Source organism: Barbus barbus, assembly GCF_936440315.1.
Source record: "Barbus barbus genome assembly, chromosome: 29".
In the NCBI taxonomy this organism is placed as follows: Eukaryota; Metazoa; Chordata; class Actinopteri; order Cypriniformes; family Cyprinidae; genus Barbus; species Barbus barbus.
Genome location: NC_136757.1, coordinates 13,867,851 through 13,886,033, shown reverse-complemented (window position 1 = coordinate 13,886,033; position 18,183 = coordinate 13,867,851). Strand labels below are relative to the sequence as shown.

General features: G+C 39.2%; 1 protein-coding gene and 1 pseudogene across 2 annotated transcripts in view; one reads left to right on the top strand and one right to left on the bottom strand.

Annotated features, from left to right (window-relative positions):
- The first annotated feature begins 743 nt into the window (after window positions 1–743).
- Window positions 744–3,847, top strand: LOC306849652 (selenoprotein Pa-like; annotated as a pseudogene). Its single transcript, XR_013786026.1, has 5 exons — window positions 744–850; window positions 1,742–1,969; window positions 2,148–2,357; window positions 2,451–2,568; window positions 3,222–3,847. The product of XR_013786026.1 is annotated as a selenoprotein Pa-like (transcript).
- An 11,031-nt stretch (window positions 3,848–14,878) lies between these two features.
- LOC306848920 (growth hormone receptor-like) overlaps window positions 14,879–18,183 on the bottom strand; it is a 33,144-nt gene continuing 29,839 nt past the window's right edge. The window contains exon 9 of the mRNA XM_079383711.1: window positions 14,879–17,506. Within this exon, the coding sequence (XP_079239837.1) occupies window positions 16,583–17,506 (924 nt within the window). The 3' untranslated portion in view covers window positions 14,879–16,582. The remainder of the gene's footprint in view (window positions 17,507–18,183) is intronic.

Sequence of the window (18,183 nt, the reverse complement as noted above, 5' to 3'; positions counted from 1 at the left end):
TGTCTTTGAATGTTTATAAAAGGGTTTTTTGTGAAGTTTTAAGCACTTGTCTTCCAAGAAAATGCACTCTATCATTGTTTTTCCAGTCGTACAGAATTTTAAAAACAGGGTGTTTATTAAGGTTCAGCAAAAAGAGAGGAAGTTTCAAAGTTTCATCTCAGCAGGAAAAGTGCTGACACTAACCCAGCTGTGCAAAGCTGCACAAACAAAAATGACAGGATGTTAAGAGAACCATGCCAATAAAATGATCATTGATTCTGTACGAATGAATGCTTTAATAACCATGTTGCACACAATGCTCAGATTCATAAATGGTTGTCATTTCTTTTCAGTGTTGCACACAGCCCCCCACTTTTCAGCCCTTAGGGAAACAGAAGTCTAGAATGCAGTTTTCGTTAACTGTTTACTATCTGGACATTTTTTTTTTTTTTGGCAAAAACAAGTGTAACTTTGCTATCAGTTTTTCTTCTTTCTTTCATGAAAGAGAAGTGTGAAGAAATAAAAAAGTTATAAAGGAAAAAAATGAAAAAGTAAATAAAAAACAGCCTTTGGCAGTGACGCATACTAATACTAATCCACTTAGACATTCTTTTTTTCCCTGCTCAAGCTTTGGCTTGTCCACTCAGAACACATTATGGAGGTTACAGATATTTACTGCTGATGCGTGTAACTCCAGGGGTGAATACGTGAGTTATTAAAGTTTTTGAAACAGGAACAGAGGGACCTTTGCCCCGCTTTCAGTCGGGAAAAACAAGAGGAGTATAAATAGGAGGAGCCGTGTGGGAGCGGGTTGTTTTTGTCAAGAACCAGCTCAGAAAGTATCGCTGCTGAAGACTCTCAAGTAAAACAAGTAAGTCACTCATCAGTTATGAGACATGTTTTTTGGATTTCTTTTTTTTTTCAGACATCTTTTAATTATTCACATATATTTAAAGTTTAATGTAGGTATTAATGCATTATTTAAAACCAGTTTGCACATTAATTTGGTTCTGACAACTCTGTGTCATGAAAATGTACAGTTTCCTCCAGTAGCATTTGTTTGTACAATGGACCTTGCCCTAAACTTGCTTTCATTTACTTTGATCACTAAATCAGGGTTAATTACCATAATTACAGGTACATGATTATTATATGGCTAATACAAAAACGATATGGTTAAATATATAACTGCTGAGCAGACAGTAATTTCGATATGTGCTGACCAAAAGGGATTAGATTACACTGCAGAGATTCCATCTTGTTACAAATTTTACACCATTTTTCCTTGTTTACTACAAAGCATAATAATATATATTGTGAAACATGCTGTAAAATAAAAACTAATTGAAATGTCAGTATTTATTAGTATATTATATATTACATATCAGTATATTTTATACAGTTGACATTTGAATACAAAATAAAATATACAAATATTTATACTACACAATGTTTTATCAGTATATTATTTTACATCAGTATATTTTATATAGCTGACATTTTAATATAAAAATGAATAAAATAAAATATATATTTATTTAAAATATTATAAAATTAATGAATTTTGTGAATATGAATTGTGTATACACACACACACGCACAATTCATATTCACAAAATTCATCAATTAATAATAAATTCATAAAAATATATATTAATTATTTATTGCTGATTGTCAGGTTGGAATTGTATCACCAGTTTACAATTCAAATGTCTTCTATTTATTTATGGATATGAGATAAACTGTTGGTCTTTGTGTTTAGGTTAGTGGGTCTGTTGTTTGGAGTCATGTGGAAGGCACTCAGCCTTACCCTGGCTCTCTGCCTGCTGGTGGGCTGCAGTGCAGAGAGCGAAACAGGCGGAGCCCGCTGCAAACTTCCTCCCGTGTGGAAGATCGGAGAGGAGGAGCCCATGAAGAACGCTCTTGGACGTGTGACAGTGGTGGCTTACCTCCAGGCCAGCTGATTGTTCTGCTTGGAGCAAGCATCGAAGTGAGTGCAGACTTTTTACTTTATAGTAATAATTTCAAACATACCAAAGAAAAACAGCAAAACTTTCATGAGACCTTGTTTTTCAAACCCTTATCTGGTCGCATTCTTGATAGTGTTCTCTTTGTATTGTTTACACAAGGCGAATTTATCTAATCCAACTTGTTGAATGTTCTTCAAGGCTCAATGACTTGCTCCTGAAGTTAGAGAACCAAGGTTATGTAAATATAAACTACATGGTGGTAAACAACCGAGACGAAATGTCCCAGCAGCTGCACCACTTGCTCAAAGAAAGACTGATGAATATCACCCTCTACGCCCAAGACCTCAGTCAGCCGGATGTCTGGCAGGCAGTAGATGCTGAGAAGGATGACATCTTGGTCTATGACAGGTTCGGCTCACCACTCATCCAGTTCAATTCACCTGATGAACATGATCACTATATTACTTTAATAATATTTCACTAAATACCTTTTTCTTCCAGGTGTGGCCGACTCACTTACCATCTGTCTCTTCCCAACACCGTCCTGAGCCACCCACATGTGGAGGAGGCCATAAGACTTACTTATTGTGATGGTATATGTGGAGAATGCAACCTTGAGGTAAAACAGCAGTGATTATAAATATAGTGTGTAATATACATAGAATATAATATGCTTTTTGTAAGCTCAACACTAGTTTGACCAGAATAAAAATCATTTTTTCTCTCATTACTTTCATTTACTCACCCTTGTAACTAAACAATGTGGTGCTGAGAACGATATGAGGTAAACTGTCAAGATCCAAAAAGCACATAAAGGTACCATAAAAGAAGTCCATATAATTTGTGCACTATATTCTCTCAAAATCTTCCTCCCTCCATCTGAATCTGACGCGCACATGAGGACGTCTGTTTGTTTACGTAAATGCAGTCGCTCTGCACCAAATAAGTTGTTTGGCATGAAAATGCATGTTTAAAAAAGGTTATTTCTTCACTGGGATCAATTCTATAGCTCAGTGAAGAACATCCTTGGAACCTTTCCATTGCACAAAAAGTTCCTTATGTTGGAAAAAAGGTTCTTCAGATTAATAAAATGTTCTTGCACAAAGAAAAAAATGGTTCTTTTAAAAACTGTTCGCTGATAGGTTCTTTGGGGGACCTAAACGGGTTCTTCTATGGCATCACTGGGGGAAAACAACTTATAATAACCTTTTGGAAGCTTTGTTTTATGAGTACATAAAGTAACATTTTGCCCTTTTCTTCCGGTCATTACAGAGTTCACTGCAACTTGAACAGTGCAAGAAATCCACAGATGAGAATACAACAACAGAGGGAGAACAGTATCACCATCAAGAACATCACGGTCATCATGGACAAGGTCATGAACGGCATCACCCCGACGGCGTGGAGAGGCACAGGCATCATCATCACCATCACCATCACCATCACCACCACGGCCAACAACAGGTTGATGTGGGTCAGCAGATCCTGGCCCAGGTTGACTTTGGTCAGGCAGCCGTTGAACCACCAATCATGAAACGGCCTTGAGCTAAGCACACTAGGTGAAAAGTTCAGTACAGCTGACAGCAGGGGGCAGACACTCCAGCCACCAGCTGATGCTGACACTGACGAAAGCTCTTTGGTGACAGCAATGGGCATGTGGCAGGCCTCTGACACTGTGAGGAGGCTCTTCCAGCCTCCTGACGCTGACAGGGCCTGAAGGAGGACAACCACATCAGGGAGACCTGACAGTGACGTCCCGTCCCACAAACTGAATGAGAGCTGTCGCAAAAAGCCTGAGCCTGACCAGCAGGGGACACGAGTTGAGTGTGACAGGAGAAGTAAACAGGGCTGTTGGCTTTGTAACAATCTTGTCTGATAATTTATAGCTTCACGTAAACATCAGTGAACCCCACATTGCTGGTCAACGCTCTCAGTAAATCTTACCAACTAGTATTTACACCTCAGTGTGTGGCAGCACTGGGACTTGGCATCCCATTCGGAAAAATTCACAAATTGGTTATTGTTAGAAGGAAGATAAATAATTCAGGAACATCTAAATGACAAAATGTGCACTAGATTTGAACAATTAACGTTAATGGGTCCAGTGTTTGTCTGCTTCTGAGAGTGTGTTAGGTTCATCATGTTAGTGTCTTTTCACCTCTAGAAGCTTTATGTGGCCTTTATGAAGGCAGGTGCGGAAACTATGCACTAGTGGTGCCTGTTTGATGTTAGGCCACACAGAGCAGAGGGCAAAGGTCATGTAACATCCTGTAACCTTTGCTATACCCAATCAAAGCTATCTTATATGAAAATCTGGGGTATTAAAATCCTTTTTTTATTATTGTTCTGGTATTCAGTGAGATGTTTTAGTTTTGCCGTGTGGAGATGGATGTGGTAAGTAGCCGGAGAGATTCTGATCTTAAGTTTCTTCTGAAGGACCAAACACTGTTGGATTATCTAAAATCTATCTCTGTATTCTTCTAGTTAGTAGAACAGATGTTGTAAAGGGATTGTAAAATGCATTTCATATTTGGCATTACAAAAAATGTTAATGGATCATAGGGAATTTTTTTTTTTTTTCTACACATTTATTAGAGTGGAATTTGTATCAAAGGGAGTAACTGGAAAAAGGTTAAGTCGTTGTTATCTTGGGCAAGATTGTTTGAAACATTTTACATACTTAATGAAGGTTTTCTGGAAAATCTAGTATCACCTGGAAGACCTGAGAAACTGTATGAAAAAATGTGTTGTGACATATGTAAAACGCATGTGAAATGCAAGACAGAGAGAAACATGTTACTCAGATAAACAAATAAAGTAAAAAAAAAAAAAAAAAACGAGTGAACTGTACTTTGATTTATAGTATGTGGAAGAGACAAAACATCCTACAAGTAATTTGAAATTGTACGTTTTGACTAATAACTTGATAGATCAATTCATTTATTAATGCATTTTAATTAATTTTATTCATTTGAATTAATGACTTATAAATACATGTGATTATTTGTTAATTTTTGTATCATTTAAATCAATAATTACTTTTTAAAATTAGTGGTAGTAGTAGTAGTAGTCATTTTATAAAAAATTTATAATTTTTTTTAATAAAATATTTTATTTAGATATTATATTTATTAATATAATATGTTAAATATATTTAATAATATAATTCATTAATTTAATTTATGGATTATAAATACATGGCTTTATTATTAATTAATTTACAATATATAACATTCAGTTATTTTTCGAAGGTAAATAAATATTGGCAACACTTTACAGTGTCCTTATTATATGTTACATGTACTTGTAGTAATAATAGTTAACCCTAACCCTAAAGTACACTTTGTACTCAGTACTTGCGTAATTACATTGCAACTATGGCACTTAAAAACAAAGTGTAACCTAAATATGTTTTTTGATTATTTTCAACTCATTTCATTATAACTTTTAAATTTTGTTTAGATCATTTATAAATGTATACTATTTTATGCATACAAGCGTTTAAATAATCAGCAAATGTAATTAACTACTACACATTTTTTAAAGGGAAAATATAACAAAACCTGTTCAAACCAGTCCTTTTTAGTGTTTTATGTCATTCCGAAGTTCACCGACAGATGGCGCGCACTGATTCATCTTTCGTCCATGTTGCTTTCCCTTTGAGAGCCTCTCCAACATTTTTCTCCCAGACCTGCTGGACTCATGAGCTGTCTGCAGTGTTTCCTTTTAGATCACTTAGATTCAGACATCTGTGTCTTCCGTTTAGAAACAGATGTCTCTAGCCATACGCGTGGAACTTAACACAGTCTCCTGACAGAAAACACAGGTAACGTTAGAGAGAACGTGAAGGGGAAATTATCCTTTTTAACCGCTGCCATGCAACACTTAATGGCCAAATTCATTAAATTTTTCAGAAAATGACTTTTTCAGTTTTTTGCAGTTTTAATAGCAAGACAGCATATGAGCCTCTAAGTTGCAAAATCAGGAAATTTGTGGTTGCTATGGTTTAATAGTTTAACTATAATAACCATGTTTGTTTGTTTTTATTTGTAGAAAAACCACAGATTTCCATTTAAACCATATCAATCCAAGACAAAGACTAGGGGAGAACTGAGAACTTATAAAGGCAGGGAACAAAGGAGCAAACAAGAAGACTGATACAAGACAGGTGATATGAATGAAAGATGTAATGAGAACAGGAACTACCAAATAAGGGCAAAACAGAACTAAACCGAAACATACAGGTAACACTGATGTCACATGGACTATTTTATTGATGTCCTTGACTACCTTTCTGGGCCTTGAACTTTGCTGTCTATGCAGGGTCAGAATAAAGCTCTCGAATTTCATCAGAAATATCTTAATTTGTGTTCAGACGATGAAAGAAGGTCTTAAGGGTTTGGAACGACATGAGGTGAGTAATTAATGACAGAATTTTCATTTTTAGGTGAACTACCCCTTTAAGGTTCTAATGTGTACAATTTAGATGCAAATATGTACTTTTTAACTTTTGTACTGCCCTAGTGACAGCTTTGTACTTTTTTTTCTGAGAGTGTATAGTGAAAATTTTCATGAAGTAGATGGCCTCAGTTTCTTTCAGACCTCATGACTTGCAGGATAGTAACCAGACCTATCCTGATGGTTTTTATTTTAGTTGCTATTGTACCGTACATTGGTCAACCCAGTGTTGTTTTAATTGTGCTCTATAAATAAATAAAACGAACAAACAGACCTGTCTATTTATTTGTTTTCAAATCAGCAAGGGCGTTGTGGGTTGTGAAGACAAGTAATAATTTGACCCCGAAACATTTAGCATAAGATCAAGAATGACGTTCCCTCGTTTCAACAGCCCTTGAGATGCCATATAAACGTCAGCTCTTTTAAACACGTCAAACCTCCCGTTCAAAGCATGCAAGGCAAAAGGTCAACAAGCAAGTAGAGACAATAAATGGTCAGGGTGGGTGGCTTTGATAGGCTTAATTGGCCTGAAGATCCAGTGCAGGAGAGCAGAGACTCATGGCCAATTACTTACAATGTCCTGAGAGGCGGACTGTGAGAGTGGGCTACACAGATCCAATCAACCTCATGCAGTGTTGCTAAGTACGCACCGCTCGCCAAATTGCCTGATCTGCTTTCCCTATCAGCCGGAGTCTTGCTGCTTCTGTATCCACTTAGCAGAGACCGGAGAGCTTCTATCTGGTACTTGCTGGATGCCTGCTCTTCCCCTCATTCCCGGTACATTAAGGCTTTGGTGGTGTTGACCTGGCCTTCATAATGCATCAGGCCTTCTCCACAGCATGGCTCTCAATGATGCAGTTAAGTTAGTCTGTCATACACATCACACCAACATCATACTAATGGACCCCTTGTGCTGTAGGTTACAGTTTGTTCCTGTTTTCCATTACAACGCTGTGAAATGAGAATGAAGACAACTTCCTGAGGTGTTATGAACTGGATATTACCTATGCGTAAGTGAGATGATCCATTTATTCATATCATAAGTGTCATGTCCATTAACACAGTGGTAGACTACAGAAACCGTAAAGTATTTCTATTAAATTAATGTAATACATATATGTGACCCTGGACCACAAAACCAGTCTTAAGTAGTACGGGTATGTTTGTATCAGTAGCTAACAATACATTGTGTGGGTCAAAATTATAGATTTTTCTTTTATGCCAAAAATCATTAGGACATTAAGTAAAGATCATGTTCCATGAAGATATTTGGTAAATTTCCTACCATAAATATATGAAAACTTCATTTTTGATTAGTAATATGTATTGCTAAGAACTTAATTTGGACAATGTTAAAGGCAATTTTCTCAATATTTAGATTTTTTGCACTCTCAGATGTCAGGGAACTGTTGTGTGTCTGTCATGTGTTCCTGCCCCTTGTGCCCATATTTGGTTTGTTTCCTGTCCTTGTTAAGCGTAATCATTAGTTAATTCTTGTCTAGCCGTGTTTGTCTCATTATCTATGATTTGCGTGTGTATTTATAGTTCTGTCTGTTCAGTTAAACTTCGTCTGGTCTACTCGTTATCCCCGGTGTTTGATGTCTGTGTCTTGCTCTGCCTTGTCTTGCCCTGCCTTGATGTCCCCAGTAAAGTATGTTATTTGAGTTTACATCCTCGTCTGCGTGTTCCTGGTTCCTCCCTCGTGTGTGTCCCGTGACAGAAGACCAGACCCCAACAGTAAGCGGCGCCCCTTCACCTCGTTTTGTTTTCCGTTTTTTAAAAGTCTTTTGTTTGTTCCTGTTTTGTCTGTCTCTCGCGGCATGGAAGTCGCCACTCGACATCCCGCCTTAGCCCACTGCAAGTCGGCGTGGGAGTTCGGCAGGATTACCGCAAGTGCCGCGAGTCCGCTGGCCGCGATCCCTCCAGCCTGCCGATTGCGGGAGAAGTTCGCCGTTGTCCGCGGCTCAACCAAGCCCGCCGATCGCGGGAGATGTTCCGCCGCCGTCCGCGGCTCCCAACCTCGCCGCTCACCCCGAGCCCGCCGTTCGCGGGAGTTCACGCCGCCGTCCGCGGCACACCGAGCCCGCCGTTCGCGGGAGATCACGCCGCTACCTGCGGTTCACCCAAGTCCGCCATCCGTGGGGAAAGCCAACCCACCGTCGGCGGCTTCACCGTGCCCGCCGTTCGCGGGAGATCAACGCTGCCGTCCGCGGGGAAAGCCAACCCGCCGTCGGCGGCTCCCCCTGTTCACGCCGCCGTCCGCGGCTCCCCTGTGCACGCCGCCGGTCCGCCTCTGACTCAATGCCCGCCGGTCCGCCTCTGACTCAATGCCCGCCGGTCCGCCTCTGACTCAATGCCCGCCGGTCCGCCGCTGACTCAAGCCCACCGGATTGCCGCTGACTCAAGCCCACCGGATTGCCGCTGACTCAAGCCCACCGGGTTGCCGCTGACTCAAGCCTGCCGGTCGCCGATACCCTCTCCGTGGATCAAGTCCACATGTCACGGCCAGGAGAGCCGTGTTTGTGTTTGTTGTGCCCACAGGAACATTTTAAACTTACCTTGTCATGCCATGTCTTGTCTTGTCCATGGAGACTCGTCTGGGGCAGGCGGCTCCTTGAGTTGTGGCCATGGAGGCCAGTCGCAGCCGCTTGCCCCCCCTGTCGCAGAAGTGGAGGAGGTCGCTGAGGGACCCTGTGAGGGCCCCTGACTCCTCGTCATGCCCAGAGGAAGACTCAGCTTCCTAGCCAGCCCAGGAGGGCTTCTGGTTCCTGTGGGATGTCTTGTCGTGTTTGTCTGACCCTGGAGGGTTTCCTGTCGTGTCTTGTGTTTTGTCTGTCTAGCCCCGGAGGGCTCCTGATACCCCCTGGATTCCCCATGGAAATTTTGGGGGGGGGTAGTAGAGCTCTGGGTGGAGTGGGTGGGCCGAAGAAGGATGCCATGGCCACAGTTACCACCTGCCATGGCCTCCTGAGCTCCCTGCTCCGCCATGGGTCCTGTCTGTCTGTTCCGCTCTGGAGGTCCCCGTCCTGTGGTCCGTGTCTGTCCTGAGAGGCCTCCAGAGCGCCCACCCCCCCTCCCTGATGGAACTGTTAAGGCTCGGGACGAGCCTTTCGGGAGGGGGGAGTTATGTCAGGGAACTGTTGTGTGTCTGTCATGTGTTCCTGCCCCTTGTGCCCATATTTGGTTTGTTTCCTGTCCTTGTTAAGCGTAATCATTAGTTAATTCTTGTCTAGCCGTGTTTGTCTCATTATCTATGATTTGCGTGTGTATTTATAGTTCTGTCTGTTCAGTTAAACTTCGTCTGGTCTACTCGTTATCCCCGGTGTTTGATGTCTGTGTCTTGCTCTGCCTTGTCTTGCCCTGCCTTGATGTCCCCAGTAAAGTATGTTATTTGAGTTTACATCCTCGTCTGCGTGTTCCTGGTTCCTCCCTCGTGTGTGCACCGTGACATCAGATTGCAGATTTTCAAATAGTTGTATCTCAGCCAAATATTCAATGGAAAAAACATTGAACATACTTCAATGGAAAGCTTATTTATTTAAGATTTTTCTTTTGTATAAATGTCAATTTCAAAAAATTGACCCTTATGACTTTTTTTTGTAGTCCAAGCTCACATATTATCTGGAAGTAGAAATGGTTTGAGAAACAGAAATGTGTTTTATATATATACAGTCAGGTCCATAAATATTGGGACATCGACACAATTCTAACATTTTTGGCTCTATACACCACCACAATGGATTTCAAATGAAACAAACAAGATGTGCTTTAACTGCAGACTGTCAGCTTTAATTTGAGTATTGGTATTTACATCCAAATCAGGTGAACGGTGTAGGAATTACAACAGTTTGCATATGTGCCTCCCACTTGTTAAGGGACCAAAAGTAATGGGACAGAATAATAATCATAAATCAAACTTTCACTTTTTAATACTTGGTTGCAAATCCTTTGCAGTCAATTACAGCCTGAAGTCTGGAACGCATAGACATCACCAGACGCTGGGTTTCATCCCTGGTGATGCTCTGCCAGGCCTCTACTGCAACCGTCTTCAGTTCCCGCTTGTTCTTGGGGCATTTTCCCTTCAGTTTTGTCTTCAGCAAGTGAAATGCATGCTCAATCGGATTCAGGTCAGGTGATTGACTTGGCCATTGCATAACAGTCCACTTCTTTCCCTTCAAAAACTCTTTGGTTGCTTTAGCAGTATGCTTTGGGTCATTGTCCATCTGCACTGTGAAGCGCCGTCCAGTGAGTTCTAAAGCATTTGGCTGAATATGAGCAGATAATATTGCCCGAAACACTTCAGAATTCATCCTGCTGCTTTTGTCAGCAGTCACATCATCAATAAATACAAGGGAACCAGTTCCACTGGCAGCCATACATGCCCACGCCATGACACTACCACCACCATGCTTCACTGATGAGGTGGTATGCTTAGGATCATGAGCAGTTCCTTTCCTTCTCCATACTCTTCTCTTCCCATCACTCTGGTACAAGTTGATCTTGGTCTCATCTGTCCATAGGATGTTGTTCCAGAACTGTGAAGGCTTTTTTAGATGTCGTTTGGCAAACTCTAATCTGGCCTTCCTGTTTTTGAGGCTCACCAATGGATTACATCTTGTGGTGAACCCTCTGTATTCACTCTGGTGAAGTCTTCTCTTGATTGTTGACTTTGACACACATACACCTACCTCCTGGAGAGTGTTCTTGATCTGGCCAACTGTTGTGAAGGGTGTTTTCTTCACCAGGGAAAGAATTCTTCGGTCATCCACCACAGTTGTTTTCCGTGGTCTTCCGGGTCTTTTGGTGTTGCTGAGCTCACCGGTGCGTTCCTTCTTTTTAAGAATGTTCTAAACAGTTGTTTTGGCCACGCCTAATGTTTTTGCTATCTCTCTGATGGGTTTGTTTTGTTTTTTCAGCCTAATGATGGCTTGCTTCACTGATAGTGACAGCTCTTTGGATCTCATCTTGACAGTTGACAGCAACAGATTCCAAATGCAAATAGCACACTTGAAATGAACTCTGGACCTTTTATCTGCTCATTGTAATTGGGATAATGAGGGAATAACACAGACCTGGCCATGGAACAGCTGAGAAGCCAATTGCCCCATTACTTTTGGTCCCTTAACAAGTATGAGGCACATATGCAAACTGTTGTAATTCCTACACCGTTCACCTGATTTGGATGTAAATACCCTCAAATTAAAGCTGACAGTCTGCAGTTAAAGCACATCTTGTTCGTTTCATTTGAAATCCATTGTGGTGGTGTATAGAGCCAAAAATGTTAGAATTGTATCAATGTCCCAATATTTATGGACCTGACTGTATATAAATATTATATATATAATTTATTCCTGTGATTGAAAAGCTGAATTTTCAGCATCATTACGCCAGTCTTCAGTGTCACATGATCTTTCAGAAATCATTCTAATATGCTGATTTGGTGTTCAAGAAACATTTCTTATTATTATCTGCTTAATATTTTTGACCGTGAGAAATTTTTCAGGATTCTTCAATGAACCAAAAGTTCAAAAGAACAGCATTTATTTGAAATAGTATTTTTAAAATTATAATTAATACAATTATTGTGTTATTTTACAATTATTTTATTTTATAATTAATACAATTTTTATTTTATTTAATCATTTATATTTTCATAAATACATTTCCTGCCATTCACTCCAAAGGTAGAAAGGCACTAAAAAGGCACTACACTTTTCCTTATCTGGAACAATATTCTGGACTACAAGTTTAGTAGAACTCATTTTATGGTATACTGCTTTATAATTGTAGACTCTTGGGTGCCCATAATGCAAGTCTAACACTTTGTCCTCCACTTCTATTGCTTGCTTATAAATGAATTCTGTTCACATGCTGGAGGCTTTTTTCAGTTGTTGTTCCCAATCAATCTTGTGTTCATTGCTATTTCTGTTTATTTTTTACCAGTCTGTCCTCACCTTGAGGGAAATGATGTCTGGAAAGCCAAAACATATATTTTCACAGTAATACCCAAGCGCACAGTACACACATTCAACCAGAACAACATACTAATATTGCAACAAGATTAATTTAACAGTCCAGTCCATGTCTATAAATAAAACATGAAACAACCAACAGCATATGGCCACAGATAATCTAATAGTTTGAAGCTATCTTTATTAAATTGAAGAAAACAGAACAAAGTAAATGCTGAAAATTAAGATCATTTGAGGTATGAAGAATTCAACCAATTCCAAATAACAAACCGTACAAATGTTTCAATAACAAACCTGAATCAAGTTCTTTATAATGTCTCTAGTAATGCTCAGCGGTGTGCATCCATAAGGCAAATACATCATTTGGCACAAAACTGCTCCAAAAAATATCTAAGCGTACAGAAGATTAAATGTACTAGCATGTCTATATATCATGTGCATTTGTCAACTTGCATGTACAGACAGGCATTTAACTTCCTATGCATTTTAAGAATTTCGCAAAAGACAGAGATTGATAAGAAAATGCTACATGAGAAGGAAAGGGAGGAGCAGCGCTACAGGAACGCAACATACAGCAGAAGCTAAAATGCATTTCGTACACCACATATCATGGGAGCTTAAGACATTTCCATTAAAACATGAACATGCTGGTTTCACAGCAATGGCAGCAGCAGAAGAGTTGTATAATACTTGATATTTCTCAATAAGGCAATATCTTTACATATAAAAGAATGGCACATTGCTTAGCACAGTGTTAAGATTGACTACATCATGTATAGGCCTACTATTAATCATATATACACATAATAAGCAGGACTTCACAAGTGAAATCGTTACTCATTTATGCTTTATCCTTACTGATTTAGCTTATGTCCTGTTGTGTGTGTGTGTGGAGGCACATAGAGTGTAGGCCATTAAAAATCTGTCTTATAATATCAGAAATACATCATATATATTATATTAAATACTTTATATTTCTGCATGTCATAATATAAAAGTAAATATTTTAACTTTTTTTTTTTTCTCCAGCTCAAGATGAGAAAAATCTAAATACTTTCTCCTGTACCATTTTTTTTAAATCTCTACACAAATCTCTACACTACATATTTCTCTAATATGAGCTTCAGCATCCCCTCCGGCTCATTGTTCAACAGTTTTTGGTCCCATATGTCTTAGGTGTATCTGTGTGCTCGCACAATAACAAAGGCTTAGTATCATAATTATGGCACTTCATTCTACTGCAGTTCAATAGAACACTCAAATTGTACTAAATAAGTTATTAAACCAAACAATACACTTGATAAGCCTGAGCTGTTATTATGAAAACACATACACTGCCCTCCAAAAGCAATTTAAAGATGTTTTGTATTTAAATGAATTTTTCTCCGTAAACAAAACTGTGGATCGGAGATTAACTCCAGAATTTAATTGTGGACTATAAAGAATTTAAGGAGATGTTAACCTTCGTGCAGGTTAAAAATAACAGTACATTTTAGACCTTTCGCATACTAAGGAAAAAACTGACCACAAAGTCTGCCCTAAACAAGCAGGTTCTGCTCATGGCATCTGGACAGATCTGGCAGAACATCAACAGGGAAAGATCAGCCTTGTTCTGTGATGTCTGTGAATAGCACAGTATGGGAGGTCATTTACGAAGATCAGTTCATCCAAAACATAATATTCTGTCATTATTTACTCACTCTCATGTTGTTCTTAACCTGTATGGTCTTATTTTATTTTGTGGAAAACAGAAACACCAAAAAAAATAAATAGTATGCGCCTTACCATAAGTGTCCGGACCTCAAGAACTGCTGAGACTGAATGAGTGAGCCAGTGAGCTGAACTCAAAGACCGGATAAATGAACAAATTGTTTGGATTAGGATTGGATTAAATGTACAAATTGGACAATACAAGTCATTCCTGAATTGTTCAACTGACTGACTTCTCTCTTAAAAATAAAGGTTCTTTATTGGCATCAATGGTTCTATGAAGATCCTTGAACATCCATGGAACCTTTCAAATGCAGAAAAGGATCTTTATAGTCAAAAAAAGGTTCTTTAGATTTTTTTTTTTTTTTATAAATTCTTCAAAATGGTTCTTTTAGGAACTGTTCACTGAATGGTTCTTTGGGGAACCAAATATGGTTCTTCTATGGCATCGCTGCAAAAATACCCTTTTGGAATCTTTATTATTAAGAGTGTTCTTGACCCAATCTAAATGGAGCTGAACATTATCACAGAATAACAGCTTCGATTTTGGTTTGTTCATCACACAAAGCTTTCAAATGACATCAGGAGACTTAGAATATAGCGCACAAGCCATATTGATGACTTTTACGGGTCTTTAAAGTCATGGCCTATTGTTTTTGTAAACGATGAGGCTAAGATCTGCCTGAAGAATCTGTTTAAATATAGATTGAATTTAACTATTGAACTGTTCCTTTAGCTTCTGTTGGAATATGCAATATTAATAATTAAGAGCAATTCATTGTGTCAAATGGTTTGCCAAACTGTCTGTATGCCTTTAATATAGTGATAAAAGGTTGGGGCACAAATAAATTTACCTCAAAATCAGAATAAAAATCAAACACTTTGGGGGCACAAATAAATAAACCTCAAATTCAGAAGAAAATCAAATGCTTTTGGAAGGCACTGCAACTACAACAGACACCTAAAACAAGTCAGGACCCAGTATTCAAGCATCATAGGCAAACCCAGGACCAATTGAGCTTGTAATCCAAAGGCTCCTTGTTCACCATCATATACCTCCACTGTGCTTCTCTAAAAACAGAGAACATGTAAGAGTCACAAAGTGCTCAAAATAAGCTCATCTATACAACTTAACAAACAATACCTTTTCTGTACAAACTTATCAACAGCATAGAATTACATCTGTGAGAGATTCACTGACTGGGTTTCCAATACGTGTCTTGAGAACTCTTAACAGTCTATGGCTGTAAATAAAAAAAATATATATTTTTTAATTCTCCAGTTATTATTTCTTCTATTATAAAGCATAATTTCATAAAATATCTGTAGTTAACAGCAGCTTTTGTCCCTGTGTAGAGGCCGTGGTGCACAAGAGTATGCTGTTTCTAGAGGACATCACTGAATTATAGCCTTATTTAATGGCAAGACTTTGTCTAATAAAACAAGTCCAAAAATGGCCACATATTTCTCAGCTATTCTGTACTGTAACTCCCATTGTAAATGCATGTATACATTTATAGTGTATTCTTCCATATAAAACTGTTGCATGTACAAAGGTAACACATAAGAAAACTTGCCATACAGTTTGCATTGCACAGCAAAGACTCTACAAGTGCTTTCTTTTCCCCTGGATACATTAATACAAATAAAGACAAGTTCATTTTTCACTTTTTGAACAAGTAAAGGTAACACCTTGTTCAGTGGGCTAATATCATTACAAAAACTTGTCTCAACATTTTCTAGTAATGATCTCAAATATTACAGTCATATATAGTGATGCTAAAACACACATCTGCACCACAACCCCATTTTTTAGTGTTTTAGCATATTGAAAAAATTCATTTGCTGAGTTTATCCATCTGGCAGAGGATAAAATGTGCAGAAAAGATGCAGCGCTCAAAACGGCTCCCATAAATCTGGAGAAGCAGGATCCCTTAAAAAGACAAGAAAATATCCACTCGTCCACAAAACTAAATATTTTGGGAATCTTAAAATTATGCAATGGGATATATTTAATCTTCCATATACGAGCAAATCCAGGTTGAGGAAATCACAGTAAAGCGATACGTCTTTCACTTGTGTGTAAACAATTTTGTATAAAGATATGTTTGAATTTATCTTATTGAATCTATTTCATCCCAATGCCACTGTAGCTTTTGATCTGCATCTTTGTAATAAGATAAACACATTTTCAAAATGGTTCTCAGACACAGCAAGCGAGCATTTTTCTGTAGTCATTTTTTTTTTTTTGCATGCAACCAGCTGACGTTTCTGATTGTAAATTGATAACACATTTATACTCTCTTGGCGAGCTAGCGTAGCACTACTGCAACAGCTGACAGAAAAGAAACGTTTTCAGCTTCCATTTTGTAGCGTACAGCAGAGAAAATTCATGTGCAGAATTTCCATCCCATGTCGCGCCATTCATGCAACTTTGGTTTCCAGCAGCGAGAAGGTACAACAAGACCATGAATTTTGCGCTTTTTAGTCCCTTCATGGGGTCAGGTTTCCCAGAAGGTCTGGGGTGAGGTACCCCATGGGCATGGTTGGCATTGCTGGGAGGTGTTTGTTTGGGCTGTGAGGGCATATCGCGGGCTGTGAGGAAGGAGGATTCAGGAGGAGGCTGTGCTGGGTGTCCACTTCCTGCACTACAGTATAGTCTGACACTGGAGGCAGTATGGGGGCTGGAGGAGCTTCGGGAAGAAGGTATGGTGTCTGGGAATCGCTGGTGGACACCAGGTACTCCCCGTTCCAGAGGTTTCTCTCAACAGCTTGGGTTGGAAATGTTTGGTACCCCTGCTCAGGACCAGGGCTGGGCGGCATGTCGGCGGAAAGTTGCCTGGCTGTGTTCTCTGAGGTGTAGGCTCCATCGGAAACCACCTGGAATTGTATCTTCTTCTCATTCTCTTCTTCCTTCTTTTTCTCCGGAGAGTTGTTCAGTTGTCCAGGTGAAAGCACCACTCCTCCTGCTGGTGTGAAATCGCTTACTTGGGCATAAAAGTCCATGTTACCCCAGCTGGGCACAGAGGGTTGCGTTTGAATGGGCGTCTCCTCAACTTCTGATGTTTGTTGGACGCCAAGGTCAAGGATGGATGAGCTGCTTCTGGAAACCAGAGGGTGGTTATCTCCCCGTCCAGAATGGCCAGGCAGAAGGGAAGCCAAGTCCTCGGGATTTGGGATTTCTGGGTCGTAGCAGCTAGCACGACCCGAATCGTCTTCGCTTTTGAAATTAAGGATGTGAGAAGAGCCTAAACGGGACAAGCCCAGCAGATGTTGTGTATCAGAACTCTCATTCTTCTCTACAGGGTCATCAAGGTCCAGCTGGATGAACTCCACCCATGGATCCTCGTGGTAGAAGTCCGGCTTGTACATATCCTGACTGCTCAGCAAAGAATTAAGCTGGTCAAGCGTTCCATTCTGTCAGTGAAAGAGAGAATATATGGTGTTATTAGATAAGACATAAGTGCTAATGAATAATAAAAAAACAATTAATTTTAATTAAATTAAATAAAACATATATATATGTATTTCAAACATTAGATTTTTATGTGGGCATAGGTGTGTTTTTTTCTGGATTGCTCTTGGGATTTAATTGTTTCTTGCTTACACTACACTCTAAAAATGGAGTATGAGGGTTAATTAACAAGTCCCTGAGCTTTTCAAAACAATCAAATTCTGCAGTGATTCATGCCATTTTGCAGTTCATGCTAGATTTGCACACAGGCTTAATCTTTTCAGTCAAATTTTATAATGCAACAGTGAAATAATTCTTATGTAAAGCTCTGTGTAATGTTCTTATTCATGTATTCACCTCTCATTGTTTTGCTGATAATTGCTTTAATGTATTTTATGATGAGCACATGCCAGGCTTAATGTCTTTGTCGTTCCAAAAAATTAAAATAAAACGGACACTAATTCTTAAATCTTTTATCCTGTCTTATTTATCAGCAAAAACCACAGTGGACAATACATTTTCCATGCTATACTGTATTACATGAAAAAAAAAAATGAAAAAAAAGAAGAAGGTACGCACATCCAAGAGTATCTCGATCAGGTGCAAGATCAAAAAGTGATCAGAAAAAGTAGAAAAAAGA